General features: G+C 43.2%; 1 protein-coding gene across 4 annotated transcripts; it reads left to right on the top strand.

Annotated features, from left to right (window-relative positions):
• Positions 1–5,686: 5,686 nt before the first annotated feature.
• Positions 5,687–21,052, top strand: RBX1 (ring-box 1). 4 transcript variants are annotated; one of them, XM_027593526.1, is made up of 5 exons: positions 5,694–5,850; positions 7,744–7,822; positions 13,548–13,618; positions 16,931–17,016; positions 20,411–21,052. In XM_027593526.1, exons 1-5 carry the CDS (start codon positions 5,773–5,775, stop codon positions 20,421–20,423), a joined length of 327 nt encoding a protein of 108 aa, XP_027449327.1. In that variant the 5' UTR covers positions 5,694–5,772; the 3' UTR covers positions 20,424–21,052. The 4 variants fall into 4 exon arrangements, with proteins under 4 accessions (XP_027449330.1, XP_027449328.1, XP_027449329.1 ...); XM_027593529.2 differs by lacking the exons at positions 16,931–17,016; positions 20,411–21,052 and adding an exon at positions 13,985–16,825 and having other exon boundaries at positions 5,687–5,850; XM_027593527.2 differs by lacking the exon at positions 13,548–13,618 and having other exon boundaries at positions 5,690–5,850.
• The last annotated feature ends 1,096 nt before the right edge of the window (positions 21,053–22,148 follow it).

The raw sequence follows: 22,148 nt of genomic DNA, 5'->3' as shown, positions 1-22,148 counted from the left end.
GTCTTTAGTTTTCAGAAGTCAAATTGTGGTATTTCTTCACATGGATTTCTTTGTGTTTATCCTGTGTGGGGTTTACTCAATTTCTTCAATCTATAGGCCAATGTTTCTTGCCAAATAGGAGAAGTATTCATCCATTATTTCACTAATTACCTTTTAAGCCTGGACTTCTTTGTCTTTTTTTTTTCTTGAACTTTGAGGACACAAATGTTAAATCTTTCTGATAGTCTCACAAGTCTCTGAGGCTCTGGAGTTTTTTGTTTTGGTTTGGTTTGTTTTTTGAGGTTTTTTTGTTGTGGTGGTTTTGTTTTATTTTGTTTGGATTTTCAGACTATTTTCTCTCTCTTGTTTAGATTAGGTAATTTCTATTGTTCTATCTTCCAGTTCATTGTTTTCCCCCCATCACTTCCATTCTGTTGTTGAGCACATCCACTGACACATTTATTTCAGTTATTACATTTTTCTGTTCTAAACTTTCTATTTGGGTATTCTTTTATTTTTATTATTTTGTTGTTGTTAAGTCTATTTTCTCACTTGTTTCAAGCTTGTGTGCAACTGCTTGCTGAAAAATGTTTATCATTGCTGGCTTTAAGTCTTTGTCAGATAATTCTAACAACCCTGTCATCTTGGTGTTGGCATCTATTTGATACTCTTTTCATTCACTTTCGAGATCTCGCAGTTCTTGGTAAGTCAAGTGATTTTTCAACTGAAACTGGACATCTTTATATTATGTTATGAGACTCTGGATTTTATTTAAACCTTCTATTTTAATTGACTTTTTTTTTTTTTACATCATTGCAGCACGGGAGTGTGGAGGTAGAAGTCCAGGTTCCTCACTTAGTTTCATTAACACTGAGGGGTGGAGGGTAGGTGTTCCAACTCCCTACATGGTCTCCACTGACACTGTAGTGGGGACATCCTCATTATTGCTGAGTGATGGTGAAAGTCCTCACTCTCCACTAGCCGCCTCCAACACCACCCCAGCAGGGAGAGGAAGGGTTGCCTCATTACTGCTGGGTTGGAGTGGATGTCCAGACCTTGTCATGGTCCCCTCTTACACAGCAGGGTTAGGGGAACTCATCAGCCAGAAGGGATGAGAGTTCTAATTCCTTAATTGGCCTGCCCCACGCTAGCATGGGTGTCGAGACACCTGGTTAAAGACTCGCAAGCTGTGCAGATGAGGCTCCTCATTCAGCTTTGCTGGCATGGATGCAAGTGGGGCCACATTTTTTGTGTGTTGTTTGGAGTAGAGCAGATATTATCTAAAGTTTTCTGTTTGCTAAAGTAAGCAGCCTTTTTTGTTGTTGTTGTTCTTTCTTTTCTATTTATTTCTTCCTTTTCTGTCTGTACTCAATGGCATTTCTGGCTACCAGCTTCCTCAGCTCCAAGTCTGGGGCATAGGAATTAAAAAGAAAACCCACGGAACTCACAACCATGTCATTCCTCAAGTCCCGAGGTCCCTAACTGGTCTGCCTCTTCTGTCTCTCAGAGTCTTATTATTTTTTAAAAATATATCCTGTTCAGGGGCTCCTGGGTGGCTCAGATGGTTAAGCGTCTGCCTTTGGCTCAGGTCATGATCCCGGGGTCCTGGGATCGAGTCCCGCATCGGGTTCCTTGCTCAGCAGGGAGTCTGCTTCTCCCTCTCCCTCTGCCTCTCCCCCTGCTTGTTCTCTCTGTCTCGCTTGCAAATGAATAAATAAAATCTTTAAAAAAAAAAATATATATATATATATACACACACACACACTGTTCAGGGATTTCAGTGGTAAGAGAGAAGAATAGGGAAAAGTATGTCTACTCCATCTTCCCAGAAGTGGAAGCCCTGCCTAACACTTTTCCTTTTTTAATTTAAAGTCAGTAAATTTTTATTTAAGGAATTTTACATGATTCCTTCCACTGCTAATCACCACAGTTCCTCTAAAGTCAGAATCGTAATCTTCAAAATAGCCCTTTTAAAAAGAACTTCTGTTCAATCCACAGTTGTCATTGTCAGTTCAGGGTTCTTTTTTTTTTTTTTTAAAGATTTTATTTATTTATTTGAGAGAGAGAGAGAATGAGAGATAGCACGAGAGGGAAGAGGGTCAGAGAGAGAAGCAGACTCCCTGCTGAGCAGGGAGCCCGATGTGGGACTCGATCCCAGGACTCCAGGATCATGACCTGAGCCGAAGGCAGTCGCTTAACCAACTGAGCCACCCAGGCACCCTCAGGGTTCTTTTAGTTGGGCTCCTTTGATCTCCACTTGGATATGGACATACTTCAAAAATTCCCCACCTGTAATCTTTGGGATCCAATTTCTTTACTTTAGGGCCACGTTCTAGCACTTTTTAAAAGTGCACATCTGACCATTATGTCACTGGTTAAAATCCTTCAATGGCTTCCCATCCCTAAGGATAAGGACCAAAACCCTTTGCATGTGTCCATTGAACAATTCTGCATGACCTGGCCCCCTACCAGTGGTAAATATTTAATAATCAAGTTGGGGAGTGGAAAACCCTGATATGCAGTTTTTGTCAATTCCCATGGTGTAAATACTACTATTACGGCCAATTTCAAGTTACCAACATGACTGCTAAATACAGAAATGAAAAGAGATGCAAACAAGTGACTCTTGCACAATCATTGCACTCATTTATATTATTCTCTCTTTATACTCCAGTCATTCCAGACATCTTTATGGATGCATTGTGCATTTTCCAGCTTTGAGTCCCTTCTGCACACTGTTCCCTCTACCTGGAATGCCACCTTCTTCCATATCACTCAGTGTGTGTGTGATAGAGCCAGCTTACAAGAGCTTACAAGAGCAATTTTCAGGAATTTTGCAATCTGGCTGTTCACACTACAAATCAGGGCTTTCTTGTCTTGTTTTTTTAGAACTGGTTTTTAAACATTTACCAGCATCCCTCTGCATCTGCTGCTTTTTGTCTGGCTCATCCTTCAATTTCAAACCATTTCTTCTAAGAAGACTTCCCCACTACCAGCACCCCCCTCCCCAACAGACCTGCTTTCTGTTTCAAAGTACCCCAAACTTCCCCTTTCCTAAAATTCATTGGAATTATCAATAACTGACTTGCCTCTCTGCTAGTATACCATAAGAGCAATGATGAAAGGGGCCTTTTGTAAATACCTGAAATATCAGATGACTTTTTATCTAGATTAGCGTGGTGTAGTTGACACACAGCAGGTTCTGTAGATAGTTTAGAAATTGTTGAATGCATAGATGGATGAAAGGAATGGAACTAAATTAAAATTATAACCTGTTGCATCGTAAATAGTGAAAGTATGAAGAAAGACAGGAATCTGTATGAAATCTATGAAAAGTTTTCTTAGGTTTATGCAGTAGAGTCTAGTGTACAGAATGTCATGGCCAATCACCACAGCAAGGCAAATCTCCAAAGGAGAGATCAGTACATGAGGTTTTCATAGCTTAATGCAACGGCCCCTAAGATCATACATCTCCCTACTGTAGCTCTATATAAAGCAAACAACCTGCAAATTGTTGCCGCTTCCTCTCTTATACCCCTACAATCCCTTCTTCACAAAGCTTAAAAACTTTTAAGATTTTGTCAGTTAGTCCCTTCCCCTAATTTAAACCCTCTAGTACCTTCCCATAACATCTGCAAATCCCTACCTGCTCTGATCTGGCCTCTGCCTGTCTGTCTGGTATCTCTTACCACACTCTCCTTGCTCAATAAGCTTCAAATTTATTCAACACGTACTGAGCCCTGCAATGTACCAGGCACTGCATTGTTACCAATAAACAAAACAACAAAAACTCCCCTCTTGGTGAGGACACACACACACACACAAAAACAATAAATCTAATAAATAAGTAAATGAAAAACATGTAAGAAGATATGCATACCATTTTTTAAAAATGAAAAATATACATTAAATGCATGGGTGACAGATCATGCAGGATCTTTTAGGCCCCTGTAAAGGACTTCAGCTGCAATGTCACTCCTCATAGCGGCCTTGACTAATCCCCTAATTCTCCCCTCAATTTCATGACCTCGTTTTGTCTTTTTTTTGGGGGGGGTTTTATTTGAGAGAGACAGAGATAATGAGAGACAGCATGAGTGGGAAGGAGAGAAGCAGGCTCTCCGCCCAGCAGGTGACCCAACACAGGACTCTATCCCAGGACCCCAGGATCATGACCTGAGCCCAAGGCAGACACTTACTCAACTGGGCCACCCAGGTGCCCCTCGTTTTGTCTTCTTAATAGCATTTATTGACACCTGAGGGTGTTTTTTTTTTTGCCCAATGTATTTGCTTGTGTTATTATTTCCCTACAAGGAATCTGACTCCTTCATCACCATGTCTCTCCTATTTATAACAGGACCTTGTACATAATGATTTTCTTTAATGAAGGATAAATATGCCCTTAATACCTTAATTTACTATGGGTTTTTAATATCCTGTAAGGGCATTTGGGAACACAATAAATTAGATGATAGAAATCTCAACATGGAATTATTACTCTAACAAAATTTGGGCTAAGAAAAACTGTGTAGGGTTCCTATAACGTTTTAAGGTCTCACACAATTTTTCTTTCCAAGTCTGGTTAAAGCTATGGTGGTGTTTTCACGGATTTGTTGTTCCTGTTTATAACCAAGATAAGGAAACAAATCGCAGTTCTTCCGGTTTGGCAATGGAGTCAATACGCTCCAATTTTAAGAGAAAATACGAGATTTCAAATAAGCCAATACAAGATTCAAGAGTGATCTAGTCGAGTCACACCTCTGAAAGGTTAGAGATTCAGAAGGGGGGCCAGATCTAGAAATGGGAGGGTGACAAAGTACAGGTGCTTTGGCTAAGGAACGACCAGTAAGAATCAATGGCCAAATGCCTCACACAAATTTAAGACGTACAGCGACTGCAGATGTGACTACAGAGCAAGGAGCGAAAAGAGGACGGAAATTAGGGAGAAAGGACCCCATTGTCAGATGACCAACTGAGGAATAGGAAATGTGTGCTCAAGTATGTGAAGTTGAAGCCATGTACCTTAACCAAAGGGCATTCTAGCACGGATTGGTATTTCGGGCGGGCTGGAGATGGCATCTCCCCGGCTCCTAATTCTCCTCCGCCTATTTCAGGTGGGCAGGACTGGAGAATGCCTACACAGTTGGGCCCCGGAGAGGACATTCGGGGAGCTCCCGTCTCCCCGTCGAATCCTGAGCATTTCCCGAATCGGAATCAGGAACCAAACGGTGCCCGGACCCGGCTCTCCCAGGGAGGCTGCACGTCCGGCCTGGCTCGGAAGCGGGTCGGGACCTGAGAAACTGTGGGGTCTCCAGTTTCGGCAGCAGGAGGCGGGGCGCCCGCCCTCGCCGCTTCCCTGGCGGAACGCAGCGTTAGACCCGCCGGCACTGGAGCGGTGCGGCTCCGGGGCGGGGCCGGGGCGGCAGGTCGCGGCCGAGGCGGAGGAAGCAGCCGCCGCCCCAACTGAGGGAGTGCGGACGGGGGCTTCCCGCGGGAGCAGGCGGGGGGAGTTTTTCGTGCGTTTCCACCCGGCTCGATCACGTCGGCTCGGCCCCGCCCGGCCCCGCCCGGCCCCGCCCCGGCCACCGCCTCTTCCCCAGCCGACGCAGGGGCCGGAGGGGTGGGAGGGACCTGTACCAGCGCCTTTAAGAGGCGTGGCCACGCGCTCCGCCCCCACCTGCCCTTCCCGCGCCAGCAAGGGGCGGGGTATGGGAGGAGGTGCCGGGGCTGGAGGGGAGCGAGGCGTGCGCTGGTGCGCAGGCGCAGTGGCCGGACGACGGACCTTGTGTTTCCAAAATGGCGGCAGCGATGGATGTGGATACCCCGAGCGGCACCAACAGCGGCGCGGGCAAGAAGCGCTTTGAAGTGAAAAAGGTTGGGTCTCGCCAGCACCTTCCTCAGGGAAGGTAGAGAGGCGCGGATCTGGCTGGCAGGCCCGAGGATGACTGAGGCGCGGAAGAAAGGGCTTCATTTCAGGGCGTTCCTGGGACCGGGTACCAGGAAAGGAAGTTGGGGGGCGGGTCTTAGAGTTGACCGGCGTGCCTGGGGCCCACTGCCAATGCCAGTATTGGTTTCGCTAGGAGTCTGAGGGGCCAATCACGGAGGCGCTTATTGCGATACGCGGGGTTGCGACTTGGCTGAGAGAGCCAAGCGCCTGAGCTGTCACTGGAGTGGTGGAGGGGTGGGGAGGAGTGGGTGGGGTGGATGGAAGGGGGAGTCGGAGCGATGCGGTGGGTGGAGGATGGGGGCAGTGCGGCGAAAGCCGGGACCTGAGTTCCTACCGCATTGGAGGCCTCTGAGCAGCCGGGCTGGTGATCTCCTTGCCCCGCCTCTTCCTGAAGCCCAGGGTCCTTCTGATTGAGGGACCCCAGCCCGGTCTTCGCCTAATCAAGGCCTCCCTTAGCCCTCTCTCTAGTCCTTGTCCCCGTCGAGTTGAAGTGTCTCCAGTGTAACAACTCTTGACTCTTCTGAGAGGTCTCTTGGTTTGTCACACCGCCGCCACAGTCCTGTGGTCATATCCAGAATCGATTCTCTCTGTCCAAAAAAAAAAAAAACATGGTGGAATTTGTTAAAAAGAAAATGCGAGCCCAAACCTTGTGTCATTTAGGAAGGGTTGAGTACTAGTGGCGAACGACCTGGTGAAAGTGGGAAAGCAAAAATGTGGAACGTGTCTTTTTGCATGAAATGCCTTCCAGTGGTTTGCCAACAGTTTGGGAGAAAAGTGCCGATTCTCACATAATATAAAATAAATCTGTTCAAAATGAAGACTCTGGGATAGGGAAAATGTTATTCCTGGAACATCTGGCTAAACACTGACAATATTCCCTCTCCTAGTGCTTTTTTGGTGTTTCATTGTGGGCACTGCATGCTCAGTAACAGCCAGCAGCCATATTGAAGAATAGAAATAGGGGTTTTTTTTCCTTCAAGTTGAAGCTGTAGGGTGAAAAGTGCTGAAGAAGTTGAACTAGACACTGAGAATTGGGTTTGAAAGAGATGAAGGTTTTGGAAGTGGCACCAAATTAGTGGATGAAAAAGGAGTTTGGGAATATTTGTAATTGCAGAAGCCAGAAGGTTGAATTACTTAAATGCCGCTTTCAGATAAACTCTTAATTGGAATTGTCTTAACTAAATATGAGTCTGGGCATGTAAAAGTTGAGAACATCAGTTTATTTGATAGTAATAACTAACCAAAATTCTAGTGAATTCTAGAGTTTGTTGTGAAATAATCTTGTAAGATTTAAGTGGTGACCTTGCTCTGTGTACTGACACTGGGTAATTAGTTATCCAGCTTATCCCATGATTACCCATTTTATGATCCAATCATCATCTTAGTTCATTCTGTTCCTAGCTTTTACCTCCCCATTCATTCTTTCAAAGCTGCCTTGAAGAGCAGATATTTATCTGTGCAGAAATTGAGTTCTTCAGGGGAACCTGTACAGAAATTCAAGTTTGTGCTTATTAAACCTAAAACAGGCACTTCAAAATTATTCCTGATTTTCTTACATTGATATGGTTGACTAAATGATTGTAAGCTGTAGGAGAAAATAAAGATGATTAATCTGGGTTCATATACTCAACTGTTTGAAGAACAGGTGAGCACACATGTAGCCTGCTATTGCCCTCTGATAAAATAAATAAGAGTAATGTAATATCCCCAAACTCTTGTGGCCAAAGAGGTGCTAACTGCAGGTGCAGCATGAAATCCTAGAGTGTGTGTGTGCCTGTGTTACAAGGAGAGTGCATTGTTCCCCCTTTTTCTCTTTGCAGTGGAATGCAGTAGCCCTCTGGGCCTGGGATATTGTGGTTGATAACTGTGCCATCTGCAGGAACCACATTATGGATCTTTGTAAGTAACTGGAGGAGAATGGGAGGAAGTTGAGAAGGTTACAGAGATTGTGGCTATCCTGATGTGACCAAATTTCTTCTTCCCAAGGAGATATAAAGCATAGTCAGAACACTTGGTGTCTTCTGCCTCTAGTCCGTTGGTATATTTGAAATAGAGTAGATTTAATGATATCCTGGAGGCACACTCATCTCTCAGAATAAATATACTCAATCTAAAGATGGCAAGCACACATTTAGAATGAGTTGTGGACACAGAGGCACTGTTGATTATTCCTCTATATTTCCCATCTCATACCCAGACTCAAAGGCAAAAATAGTGAAAGGAAAAAAATAAACTTTGAGCTAAAATATTCTACCAAAGCTAGTTTTTCCTTGGCAAGATTTATAAAGAAAGAAACCAAATAAGTAAGGAATTGCAATGTTAGCCCCAAAGTTAAGAGGACATCACTGCCAACATCTAAATAGACAGCTAATTGCAGTAAAGAAAATTCATTTAAATCTCCTACAGATTCCATCATGTATAGTAGCCAGTACATGGTGAATTTGATCATAGCTGTTGATGGACTCAGGATCCTTATAGTAATAGGGACAAGTATGTTGATCACACCAGGAACAGATGAGGTTACTTTTTCATCCAGGTACTAAAATGGTTTATTACGGAGATCAGGTATGAGGTAAAGAAATTTCAGCTTTCTAGAGTTGCATTTACAGGCACTTAGTTTGAAAATCACTCACCTGCCTCTCCAGCTTCATCTTGCACCACTCTCCCGCTCACTCTGGTTGTTTCTTTGGCTTTCTTTCCATTCTTGAAGTATCTATGCTCTTTTTTAGAGCCCTTATGTATCCCCTTCCCTCGGTGTGGAATATTCTCCCTCTTCTCTCCACTACCTTTGCCTAACCCAGTACTGTCCAATCTAAATAGGAGCCACAAATGCAAGTACATATGTAATTTAAAATTTTCTGGTACCCACATTAAAATAAAAGATATAGATGATTTGCATTTTATTTATCCTACTATATTTCATTAAAAAAATTTTTTTCAACATGTAAATAATATTTTAAAGTGAAACATTCTACATTCTATTTTTGGTACTAAGTTTTTGGAGTGTATTTACACTTAAGCACATCTCAATTCAGACTAGGCACATTTCAAGTGCTCAGTAGCCATATGAGGCTAGTGGTGACTTTCTTAGGCAATGCGGAGTTAAGCCATAGTTGGTCTTTAGATCTCACCTTGAACTAGCTCAGAGATGTGTTCCCTGACCATACTTAGATACACACAGGCTGTGACAGTTCTGTTAAATATTCCCAAGACCTCCTATAGTTTCCTTTGTAGTATTTAATTTAGTTGGTTCTCTATCATGTCTGTGTTATTTACTGCTCTATTCCCAGCATCTAGCATAGGGTCCAGTACATAATAGGTTCTCACTAAATACTTGCCCAATGAATAGTAAAAATACAAAATAGAGGAATAGTCTGTGATCATTGCAACTTGGGAAGCACCAATCAAATATCACGTGTTGGTAGTTTGTTGTCCTTGGTTTCTTTGAGTTTTGACCCTGTTTACCCTTCACACAACAGTCAAAGCAGACAGCAGCTACCATGATGTTTAATACAGATAGAAGGAACCCATCACGGAAAAACATATGCACAGTTTTAAATGTGTTTGGGTGGGGTCTTTGATTACATGCTTGCCAGTTTTGTTGCTGTGCATTTTCATAAGGAGTTGTGCCCAAAACAAATTTTATTTTCTTGGGTCTCTCTTCTGTAAATAGTCAATGATTCCAAATAACCCTGTCCCCCACCGCCCCACTTCTATATTTAAGTCATTTTGTGTCTCTCTGGATGCAAGAGGATGTACTTCTTGGGAGGACCACAACAGACAAAGGCCATTAATACTCTTAGAGTTGAACACTTGAGGGATCAATGTAGGTCTTCAGTTAGACATCTACCTACTCTACGATATATTTTAAATGTTAGATGAAGTAGTAGAATATTGAACCTTTTTTTTTTTTAAGATTTTATTTATTTATTTGACAGAGACATAGTGAGAGAGGGAACACGAGCAGGGGGAGTGGGAGAGGGAGAAACAGGCTTCCCGCCAAGCAGGGTGCCCGAAGCGGGGCTCGATCCCAGGACCCTGGGATCATGACCTGAGCCGAAGGCAGACGCTTAACGACTGAGCCACCCAGGCGCCCCTTTTTTTTCTTTTTTTAAGTAGGCCCCAACATGGGGCTTGAACTCAAAACCCTGAGATCAAGAGCCCTATGCTCTACTGACTGAGCCAGCCAGGCACCCCAGAATATTGAACTCTTATAACAAAAAGTTATGAAGTAGTTTTCGAGTCATGTCTTTTTAAAATTTTAATTGAGAGGTTTATTTATTTTTTAATTATTTCTTAAGGTTTTATTTTAATTCCAGTTAGCCTACAGCATTATATTAGTTTCAGGTGTACAGTGTAGTGACTAACACATCGTACATCACCTGGTGCTCATCATGACAAGGGCACTCCTTAATCCCCATCACCTACCTAACCCAGCCCCTCACCGTCCTCCCCTCTGGTAACCATCAGATTGTTCTCTATAATTAAGAGTCTGGGGCGCCTGGGTGGCTCAGTTGGTTAAGCGACTGCCTTCGGCTCAGGTCATGATCCTGGAGTCCCGGGATCGAGTCCCGTATCGGGCTCCCTGCTCAGCGGGGAGTCTGCTTCTCCCTCTTAACCCTCCCCCCTCTCATGTGCTCTCTCTCTCTCTCTCATTCTCTTTCAAAATAAATAAATAAATCTTTAAAGAAAAAAGATTTAAAAAAATATAATTAAGAGTCTGTTTTCAAGCCTTGTCTTTTATTTATTCAATGAATACGCACATCCTGGACATTTTGCTAGGCACCAGGATAAATGACTGAGATCAAGTTTTTACCCTTAAGAAACATACCCTTTTTATCACAGACACTAAAGAGAAGTCTGGTTGCCACAACTGGGCTTGCCTTTCTTTATTTTATTTATTTATTTATTTTTAATATTTTATTTATTTATTTTGACAGCGTGAGCACAAGCAGGGGGGAGTGGCAGGCAGAGGGAGAAGCAGGCTCCACGCTGAGCAAGGAGCCCGATGGGCCCCATCCCAGGACCGTGGGACCATGACCTGAGCCGAAGGCAGACATTTAACCATCTGAGCCAGCCAGGTGCCCCTGGGCTTGCCTTCCTTTAAAAAAAATAAATGGATTGGGGCGCCTGGGTGGCTCAGTCGTTAAGCGTCTGCCTCCGGCTCAGGTCATGATCCCAGGGTCCTGGGATCGAGCCCCGCATCAGGCTCCCTGCTCAGCGGGAGTCTACTTCTCCCTCTCCCTCTGCCTGCTGCTCTGCCTACTTGTGCTATCTCTCTGTCAAATAAATAAAATCTTTTTGAAAAATAAATAAATGGATTATGATTCTTGTAAAAAGACTTTTTTTTAAAGCTGAAAGTTAGAATCTTGATTTAGCAATGGCCATTTTCTAATAAATTCTGGCCTGGCATTAAATGAATAATTATATCCATAGCCCTAAATAAATAAGAGTGATTATGGCTGTGCCCAGGTTGGACTCTTCTATAAAGCTTTCTTGGTCTGAAGACTTCCTCTTTTGAGTCAAAATTGACACTACATGCCCTATTCTAGCTTTGTATTTATTATATATTGCCCCATTTCTTTGTTCTAAAGAGTTGCTGAAAAACACAATCTCCTAGGTTTTCTCCATTACCTCAGGTAATCTTGTTCCAGATGGAAGAGGGCATCCAGAAGGGTGTAGACCCAGCCTTTGCCGGTGAGAGGTTAGCCTCTTCCTAAACCACAGGGCTATCCCTGTTTTGAAAGTGTGAAATCTGTCTGCTTCCAAGATGAAACCATTGCTTCCTTAGCAGTCCTTTGGTGGTAGTGCTCTCGTAGTGAAGTTTTAAAAGTCTCCAAGCTTTATGTATCCCATGCACTAAGCTTCTGCCTTTGCAGGGGTATGACAGGAGTCCGTTATGTGCTGCTTGTTTTGGCTGCTGTAGGTTGACAGTGGACAGTTACTTTCCCTGTTTAAATGAAAGACTCACCTCCTGTACTCACTCTGCACCAACAGCTCAAGAACATGTTCTATTTGAAAGCATTTTACACTCGTATTTAGTAATTTTCCGTGCCACATCCTTCCTTATGTAGCATTCTAGATTGCAGTCCTATCCCTCCTGTATATTTTTGTTCTTTGTTAGTAATTACCAGGTAAAGAATGCATATATATTTGGCCCCCATTGTCTCTGTAGAAGTGGTTTTGTTTGCTTATTCAAGTACCGAGAGCCTACTTAGCACGTGGCATAGAAAGACAGAGTCCCTTAAAAATACTTTGACCTAGAAAAATTTAAACATGATAACGTACCTTGAAATAGTTATTTATTTTAGTAATAATTATGCCTCCTATTTAGCTAATTTCATAATATACTGCACTCATCTGAGAGGATCCAACTTGAAGGACATCAGATTTTATTTTCTCTACTTTTGAATATGTAGTGCAGTCACAGCCCCAGTAAATCCTTGAATATACTGCATAGACCCTAGACTGTCCACTCCTATCAGAAGGAAAACCCAGTTATTCTCTTTGTAGTGTGAATCTGGTAGCCAAAAGAAGTTCTGTGACTTCAGACCCTTTGCCTTTCATATTTTTGAAGAATGGAAAAAACCCTTAGGGCATATAATTTCCCCCAAGACCAAATAGACCCATTCAAGTCTCAGCACTATTTGCTTACAGTTTTACTGTTTCTCACCTATGGAGGTTTGAGGTAATTGTCTCCTATTAGTCTTTCCTGAAACTTTTTATTCTTCAGATGGGAGACTCCATTTAGTTACCACCTTCAGAGAAAGCAAATTAGACATTATTAATTCTTGTTCCTTGAATATTTATCCCCAGTAGAGCTTTACTAGTCAGTTCTTGATCTCAGTCAGATTTGTATTCTACTTAAATTCCTCTCTCCTCCCCTCTGTGAAATTGATATTTGGATATATTTGCCATAATGTGCTCTGTTCACCAGACAGAATCACCTCAGGGATAGTAAGCATCAACAAGTGCTGGGCCCCGAATCTCTAACCCATTGGCCTAACAGATTTGCTTTGTTTGACGGTGTTTTAAAGACATTTGAGTTTTGGCGCTTTCACACACAGCATATGCTACAGTTTGCCACAGGCCTCTTGCCCTTCTTTTATTTTGCTTCTGTGCCGGTTCCTATATGTCTGCCTGAGCCCTTTAGAGACTGGAGCTTGTTACCCAACTAGGCCATCCTGGTGTAAGGGCCTAAGAGGCAGCATTTACCAAGAACAGGGGGAGAAGATGCCAGTTCTCAGAACAGTAAGAGTTACAGGGTAGCTTTAGGAATTCACTAAATTGACCAAACTAGGAGAAATCACTTTCATTTGGGCAGGTCAGGTTATGTTCAGAACTAAAACGTGCCTTTTCCTTCATCACTCTGTGAACAAGGATAGGAAATCATCGCAAAGCAAACTGTTAAGTCACATCTCTGCCTTCTGTGCTTCACCCCTTCTTACACTCATTAAAAAACAATTATGACTAATGAACCGCTTGATTTTGTTCAGGTTTGCACCACCCTCACCCCTGCCTCTGCCCAAAACCTGTCCTTGTGTTACTGTGCAGGTAGGGCTGCTATAGATTGAAAGGTGGTTGCTCAGAAGGTCCAGTGATCTTGTTGCTCTTGTTCCCACAGGCATAGAATGTCAAGCTAACCAGGCGTCTGCTACTTCTGAAGAGTGCACTGTTGCATGGGGAGTCTGTAACGTAAGGAAACATCTTTCCCTATCAGCATGGCTTGTAAACATATTACCACTTTTCCTGCTTTGCCAGTCTTGAAAATAACTAGGAAAAAAAATGCCTAGCCTACCTTTCTCCCAAAAGGTACACAAATAGTAAAAAAGATTTTAAATCTTTGTAGTATTCACCTGTTATAGGTTAAAAATTATTCGTTATTGCAGGGGCACCATTTTGTCTTAATTATAAAGTGGACCCACTTTTGTTAGCAACACTTTGGGGAGTCATCTTTGGGAATTGCCTGCAAAGCCTGTGGCAGTCTTTGGAATATTCTCCCGTTGGTGGATATCTTTACCTTCTTAACAAATCTTTTAATTTTATTTATTTATTTAACAGAGAGAAAGCACAAGTAGGCAGAGCGGCAGGCAGAGGGAGAAGGAGGCTTCTCACTGAGCAGAGAGCCCGATGTGGGACTCGATCCCAGGACCCTGGGATCATGACCTGAGCCGAAGGCAGCTGCTTAATGACTGAGCCACCCAGGCGCCCCTTAACAGATCCTTTTTTAGGGCTATATGCCTTGTGGAACTAAGTTTGGCGAATAAATCGTGTGTTCAAGGGCCCGTGTGTGTGTTTCAAAGTGTGGCAAATGTACTAGGTTAGGATTTTTTTTTTTTTTTAACGTGGCTCATGCCAGAAATGTTTTGTCCAGCATCATTGGACTGAATGTACAGCCTTCCACGGTGCGACAGCTGTGAAGGATAACAACATCAAATGTGTTATTTCTAGCATGTGTTAAAAAGTCATCTGTATAGCCATATAGTCGCACTCACATGAGCCAAAATTATCCTGCCCTTCTGTGCCAAGGGGAAGAAGGATCCACAGCTCCCAGCATGGCACAGGCCTAAGGGGCTCTGGAGTCAGACCAGCATTCCCTGTCTTTGACTTACTTGCTAAGTGACTTTATAGAAGGTATTTGACATCCCTAAGCCTGGGTCCCCTCATCCTATAATCAGGATGAAATGATTTTATCCTGCCACATGGGAGACATAAGTGTCACCTTTGCGGGGGGGTGGTTACTGAGCAGATAGTAACTATCAGTACTCTGGCCCAGCTGGCTGAGGCTCTGCCCTACCCCAGCCTGTGCTGCACCTTCTTAATTCTGCCAAGGCCTTTTGAGCAGTTCCACAGTAGCCTGTATTGGCCTAGCCAGTATTGGCCCAATTGGATTTGTTGTTTATGGGGATAAAGAAACAAAATATATTGGGCTCTTTGCTCTGCCTGACATTTCAGGCATATACTAAGGGCCATGTTATTTTTTGGTGGAAGAAAAAGGAAGTGAACTTCCCTTAAATTTGGCTAAGGCGAGACTAGCTCGAGGAGCCGGCCATAGAGAAGAGCTGGCATGGTGTGGCAGAGACCTTTGGACCAGTGCTGGCTTCTAGTTCTGGGTCTTCTCACTGGCTCCGTGAATTAGGCGAGTCACTTGATTTGTCTGAGTTTCAGTTTCCTGTCTGCAGAATGAAGATAATATTACCTGTTATGATTGCTTGCCAGGGTTGCCGTGAGGCACCAGTTAGGTAATGCATGTTAGCATCTTCTGTGAACTGTAAGGCACTAGGCAGTGTACTTTGAGACTGCTAAATATACCCATCAACAGACTGTAGGTTATTAACAGGAAGAAAGTTGGGACCAGTGGTTCAGCGATGCTGTCACCTGCTCTGTAGCCTTATTTGCAGCCCCTCATTCCCTCCATCTTCCAAGGTAGTTGAGGTATATAGGGACCCTGTACTGCTGCAAGGTGCCTCATGGGGGCAGGGAGCAGGGGGCCGGTGGAGAAAGGCCTCTTGAATACCCCTAGGTGAACCTGTCCCTACTACCTGGTGATTGAGGAAAAAATGCCCCAGCTTTCTGCTTTCTAGAAGCTTTGTTTTTTTCTCTTTTTCACAGTGAGTTGTATGAGAGTCAACGAGTTGCATGAAAGGGATCTCCTAAAGCTCTCGCCCTGGGAGAATATTTGTCCTATTGAGTGTCCATAGTGTACTAGCTGTGGATTCCACTCTTAATTACCAAATTCTGCTTTTGTCTTTATTAAAAGACAATGGCCATGATGGCAATCCATTCAGTGACTCTTCTCGAAGGTCCACGCATGTTGTGGTAGGGCCTGCTGACCAGATTTCGAGGCTGTTACTAAATCAAGCTTGCAGAAGCTTTCATTCTGTTGGGGTGTCAGCATTTCTCCCCTGTCCCCACCTGAGCCAGCCCATCACAGATGAGATGAGAGGGAGCACTTGCTGCTGCTGTCTTAATACTCTGCTCCCATGAGGTATTGTGAGTAGCCTCTGCCTGTCATTCACTCACACCAAAAAACTCACACAGATTTTCCTTTTGCCCAAATCTGAAAGTCACCTCCTAGTTCCCAGCTTTCTTGGTACTCTGGCCATTTTATTTCTGGCCTTGATCATGAAATAAGTCGTTTGATGATCTTTCAGCTGCTTGTGTGCAGTTTGTCCATCATAAGGCTTCCTTTTACCCTAATTTTTTTTTATCTCATTCTTTTTTAAGAGAAAGTGCTTCACCCCTTAAAGGCTTACCAAGTACTGAGCTGTTTCATTATCAGTACATCTTTGAACAAATCTGGAAAGAAGGTCTTTTGAACAGAGCTGAGCTGGGTGTGGAGAGATTGGGGACATGCCCATCTTGGCTCTGGGTGGGTGGCAGCGGCAGGAGAAGTCGCTGCTCCTGGGGTTCCCATTCTCCAAGGTAGGGGAGGGGCAGTTGGGGACAAAGAATGGGGAAGTTTGAAATCTGCCTGTGATCAAGGGCCTCCTGGCATGTGTTCAAGGAAAGTAGAAGCCTCCCCTTACAGGCTGAAGAGGACCAGGAAGCCACATTCCATCTTCCCTTAAGGAAAGGGGAGAGAGCGCATTTGCCAAATAATTTTTTTGTAGTGGTTACAACATTTCTAGCAGATGTTCCAGTGGGAATGTCCTGTACCTGACCAAGGTGTAAGCAGTCACTGACCTTTTGCCTTTCATTGTTTGTTGTCTCCCATTGTTTGCTGGCCCCCCGTGTGTCACCAGGCCGCTGCCCTTGAGACATACGATCAGTAGATGGCTGAGCCTGCACAGAATGATTTTTTTTAAAAAAGATTTTATTTATTTATTCATGAGAGAGAGAGAGGCACAGGGAGAAGGAGGCTCCCATGGAGCAGGAAGCCCAATGCGGGACTCGATCCCAGGACCCTGGGATCATGACCTGAGCCGAAGGCAGACGCTTAACCATCTGAGCCACCCAGGCACCCTGCACAGAATGATTTTTAATAAAATGTGTCTTCTCTTCCAGCATGCTTTTCACTTCCACTGCATCTCTCGCTGGCTCAAAACACGGCAGGTGTGTCCGTTGGACAACAGAGAGTGGGAATTCCAAAAGTAGGTGTCTCTGGCTGTTTTGATGTTGTAAGACTGGGTTCTGTGGTCCATGCCATCCTTGAGTCACCTCAAGCTGGAGGGTGCATAGTCTGAGAAGATGGAGACAGGGAACATACCTTGTTTTACAAACGAACTTTTGGTTAAACAAGGACTCGTCTGTGAGGAAAAGGCACAAAGGTGTGGCTGACATTAAGTTTGCAGCCTGGAGTGTCCCAGCTCCCAGGGTCTGTGAAAGTAGAAAATACGAGAATCTGCAAACTATTAAATATTTCCAGAATAACCTCCATAATAAGGCTTCCTGGGCTAACCAATGTCAGGTATCTTTGCTTTGGGCTGGAATTACATCCACCTATCCTGCTTCATTGGTTTATCTCATGCTGATTAGCTCTGATATGATATTTATGACTATCTCAATTAATTTATTAGTATTACACAAATAAAATATGACATGGTTTGAATTTTTTTAAATTCAAATACTCAAGAGGGCATACCAAAAAAATTTCCCACCTTAGTCTCCTAATCTTACTCCCAGAGGTGACCATCAGCTTCTTAGTACCTCCTAACTATCTCTGTACATGTGCTTTCATGTATGTGGGTGGATATCCGTATATAATTTTAACATAAATATGAGCATCCTACATAGTAATTCACCTTGCTTTTTCATTTCATACGTTTTGGAGTATTTCCATATCCGTATATATCAGACTACCTCCTTTCTGATGGGTGCAGAGTATTTTTTATGTTGATGTACCATAGTTTATTTAATCAGTCCCTATTTTTTTTTAAAGATTTTATTTATTTATTTGAGAGAGAGAGAATGAAAGATAGCACGAGAGGGAAGAGGGTCAGAGGGAGAAGCAGACTCCCCGCTGAGCAGGGAGCCCGATGTGGGACTCGATCCCAGGACTCCAGGATCATGACCTGAGCCGAAGGCAGTCGCTTAACCAACTAAGCCACCCAGGCGCCCAGTCAGTCCCTATTGATAGACATTTGGGTTTCAGATTTTTCACTTGAAAATAGTGTGTTGGGATGACCATCCTTATACATGAATCTTTATGATTTTGTGCAGGTATATTTGTAGCAGTAATTCCTAAAAGAGGAATTTCTGAGTAAAGAATGTGTACATTTTTATTTTTGATAAAGTCAGATTTTCCTTTCCCAAGAATATGTTGTAATTTACACTCCCTCTAAACAGTGCAGCAGAATGCCCCTTTCTCCATTTCCTGCTGAGGCTCTATTATCAAACTTTTCCATCTTAGCTACTCTGATAGTTGAAAACTAGTGTTCAGTTGCATTTTTTTAATTTTGAGTGAGATTGGCTACTTTTCATTTGTTTTTATGCCTCTCTTAATGTGAAATGCCCTTTTTTGTTGCTGTTGAATTACTGATCATTTGCTTTATCAAATTTTTTATGAGAAGGGGATTTTTATTTAAATATGGGTTTTGGGGCGCCTGGGTGGCTCAGTCATTAAGTGTCCGCCTTTGGCTCAGGTCATGATCCCAGGACCCTGGGATCGGGCTCCCTGCTCATTGGGAAGCCTGCTTCTCCCTCTCCCCCTCCCCCTGCTTGTGTTCCCTCTCTCGCTGTGTCTTTCTCTGTCAAATAAACAAAATCTTAAAAATAAATAAATAAATATGAGTTTTGATTAATAGGATATAGTTAAGTTTAAAAAACAAAAAATGGGGTTCTTGAGCTTGTTAAATGTTTAGAAATCCCTTATTGGTACAGTTATTTTGCTTTTACACTTGGTTATTTATTTTGGTAACGAATTTTGGAAGTCTTATCGAATGCACGTTCTTTTTTTTTTTTTTTTAAAGATTTTATTTATTTATTTGACAGAGAGAGACACAGTGAAAGAGGGAACACAAGCAGGGGGAGTGGGAGAGGGAGAAGCAGGCTTCCCGTGGAGCAGGGAGCCCGATGTGGGGCTCAATCCCAGGACCCTGGGATCATGACCCGAGCCGAAGGCAGATGCTTAACGACTGAGCCACCCAGGCACCCCTGCACGTTCATTTTTTAAGAAACCTGCCAAATACTCAGTGTTTAGCTCATACCATTATCCTTCGTTCAGCAACATGTATGCTACCTAATGTGTAAGATATGAAAACGTGTGAGACAGTCCTTCCCCATCCTTGGGAGCTCAAGTTCTGAGTAGAACCATGAAGTCACACATATCAAGGCAAAAGCACTTTTCTACATTCTCAAGAGATTGGTAATTGGCTCTCAAGTAATTGGCCCTACCATGGAGCAGGCTTCAAGTTCTGTTTTAGACCCAAACTTTCCCCTGTTGCCCATTAAATATTCCCTGGACTGAGCCTAGGCAGTGGGGGGTTTGAAGACTTCCTCGTGTTGGGCTTTGACACCACCACTGTGTCCAGCCAGTGGCCTTGTCACAAGGCAGTGCTCAGCAGCGCTTGTGAAAACAGATTCCTAAGGAGCAAATTATGGCATCCTTTAATGTGATGGACAACTTCTGGGTTGCTCTCCAGTCCACTAACAAACACTGGAGCTCTACCCTGTGTGGAATTTGGCACAACAACTTTTTTCTAGACAGTATTCACATAGATTTCATACAAGAAGTGCTTAAAACATCTAGTAGTCCTTTGGGCTGATCGAAGCCATGACCCAGAGTTCGAGTGCCCTGGTTATTACGTTATATGTTAGACTTTGTTATAAGTATTTTAATGAGGCTAACTGTCCATAAAGAACCAGACAAAAGATTGAGTAAGATAATGAAGGATTTTTGTTCAAGCAGTCCATTTATATGTGGAAGAAATTTCCCGGCCTTGTTTGTTTTTATATAATCTTGTTAGAGCCAAATTTTGGCTTTTGGGGAAATCAGAAATCACCTGCAATCCATACCTCATTTCTCTACAGTTCTCTTTCTGTAGTGCTGAATGTAATCAGGGCGGAAATTGGACCTGGTGATAGATTTTGAAATTGAAGGCCGTTCAATGACTCTTTCCCATATTTGCCTGAGTAGCAGATTTGAAGTGAAAATAAGCCGCAGTGGGAAGGGGAGGCCGAGTGCTCAAAGGGTGTCGGAGCCACTGACTGAAGCCACCAGAGCAGCTCCCTGTCACAGCCACCCGTTCTGACTTTTCCTCTTCGCCTCCCTAATACTGCCCACATCTATCTGGTAACTGGAAGGAGGATCAGGTGGGTCTAGTTGAGGCCCATGGAGAGACTGTCACTAAGAAGAGGGTAGTAGGTAAAATGTTATGCAGGGTAAAATAAAAGGGGCAGAGACTAGTGTCAGCCCAATCTTGGAGTACACTTGTACTCACATCTTTTAAAAGTTTTCATTACATCTGCTCCTATGTTTTAGCAGGTTTTGTAGTCTCAAGAGGAAATTACTAAGGAATTAATAAAATAATTTACTTTGTCTTTCAGGTATGGGCACTAGAAAGAATTCTTCCGTCGAGCTCAACTGTTCTGTTATTCATTTAATGACTTGCCCTCCTGTTACTTAATTATAAATTAGGTAGAACTGTGTCGTTTCTGCTTTGTCTTCTCAGTTTGCTGTTCCTGCAGCCATATTGTATTCTGTGTCAAATAAAATCCAGTTGGATTCTAGAACAGCTGCTGTCTCTTGTGTATGTGAAAAAGTGAACATAAATAAAGGGTCCCCTCTTCCTAGGTTGGAAGGCTTCCTTTCAAAAGTGAGATGTTTCTTCATTAGAGCAGAGTTGTCCTGTGAGCACATCGCTTGGTCATAAGGAATCCTGGTCCACAGCCTGATCATCGATGGCAGTCTTGGGCAAGTCGACTCTCCGCTCCGCCCTTTACCCAAAGAATGGCTCCTAAGAACTAAATGGCATCATATGTGCACAGAAAGCTTTGTAAACTGTAAAACCACTGTACGAATGTTAACCTTGACCATGTATGACATGTTGCTTTCTCTTCTTAGTTTAGAAAAATAAACCTGAAAAAAATCTAATATGTAATTTTGTCTGGCAAAAGAAGAATTTATGAACTCCAGTTGAAAATCGGTGTCACTTAAAATGGAATTAAAAAGAATTCAAGTTGCCTCTACCACCACCATCTTTTGCAGTTTGTTTAAAATGTCTTGGCCACGGGGGTGCCTGGCTGGCTCGGTCGGAGAGCATGCGACTCTTGATCTTGGGGTCACGAGTTCAAGCCCCATGTTGGGTATAGAGATTACTTTAAAAAAAAAAGTCTTGGTCATGGAAGGAATTGCCAGTTCTAAAACTAATTCAGTGGTGATGTAGTCTTTAACTGAGAAACAGTCTAGTTTACTGTAGTGGTTCTCAAACTACGGTCTGAGGACTCCTGGGGGCTCCTGGAACCCTTTCAGGAGGTTCATGAAGTTCCCGTTCCACTACATGGCGGCATGAGGCCAGCCTTTCCTTATATCCTTCAGCCAAAGCAACGCACTGAATGAAGAAGCAGGCGGGAGGATCCAGCTGTCTTCTATTAGATACAAAAGAGATTTGCAAAAATGTAAAACAGTGCCACTCTGATTTTTTTGTTTCGAAAAATAGTGGCTTTTAATAAAAATATTTGTGTTAACATGATGGGTTTTGTTCTTTTTAAGTCTTTTAAATTTCTTGGTTTTGATTTCCATTATATATATAGATGTATCTGTAGATGTTCACCCACAAAGACAAAAATTCTTTGAGGGCTTCAGTTTTTAAGATCATAAAGGGATCCTGAGTAGAAAATTTCAGAATCTCTACCTTAGTGATTAAGAACTTTGAAGTCTTGGGACGACTGTGTGGCTCAGTCGTTAAGCGTCTGCCTTCGGCTCAGGTCGTGATCCCGGGGTCCTGGGATCGAGCCCCGCATCGGGCTCCCCGCTCATTGGGAAGCCTGCTTCTCCCTCTCCCTCTGCTGCTCCCCCTGCTTGTGTTCCCTCTCTTGCTGTCTCTGTCAAATAAATAAAATCTTAAAAAAAAATAAAACTTTGAACTCTTAATAAACCTGGATCAAACCCACCTTCCTGGGACACCTGGGTGGCTCAGTCTAAGTGTCCAACTCTTGATTTCACTCAAGTAATGATCTCAGAGTCATGAGATCAAGCCCCGGTCTCTACACTCCTCGCAGAGTCGGCTTGAGATCCTCTCCCTCTGCCCCTCCTGGCGCTCATGCTCTCTAAATAAACAAATCT

The sequence above is a fragment of the Zalophus californianus genome, chromosome 9 (genome assembly GCF_009762305.2).
Source record: "Zalophus californianus isolate mZalCal1 chromosome 9, mZalCal1.pri.v2, whole genome shotgun sequence".
NCBI classification, from domain to species: Eukaryota; Metazoa; Chordata; class Mammalia; order Carnivora; family Otariidae; genus Zalophus; species Zalophus californianus.
This window is presented reverse-complemented; position numbering and strand designations above follow the sequence as displayed.

Bases quoted from the DNA above. Each gene is read 5' to 3' on its own strand.
- RBX1 (XM_027593526.1), top strand. From the start codon at position 5,773: ATGGCGGCAGCGATGGATGTGGATACCCCGAGCGGCACCAACAGCGGC. The intron at 5,851-7,743 runs GTTGGGTCTCGC...TTCTCTTTGCAG, and splicing joins AGCGCTTTGAAGTGAAAAAG to TGGAATGCAGTAGCCCTCTG. The intron at 7,823-13,547 runs GTAAGTAACTGG...TTGTTCCCACAG, and splicing joins GAACCACATTATGGATCTTT to GCATAGAATGTCAAGCTAAC.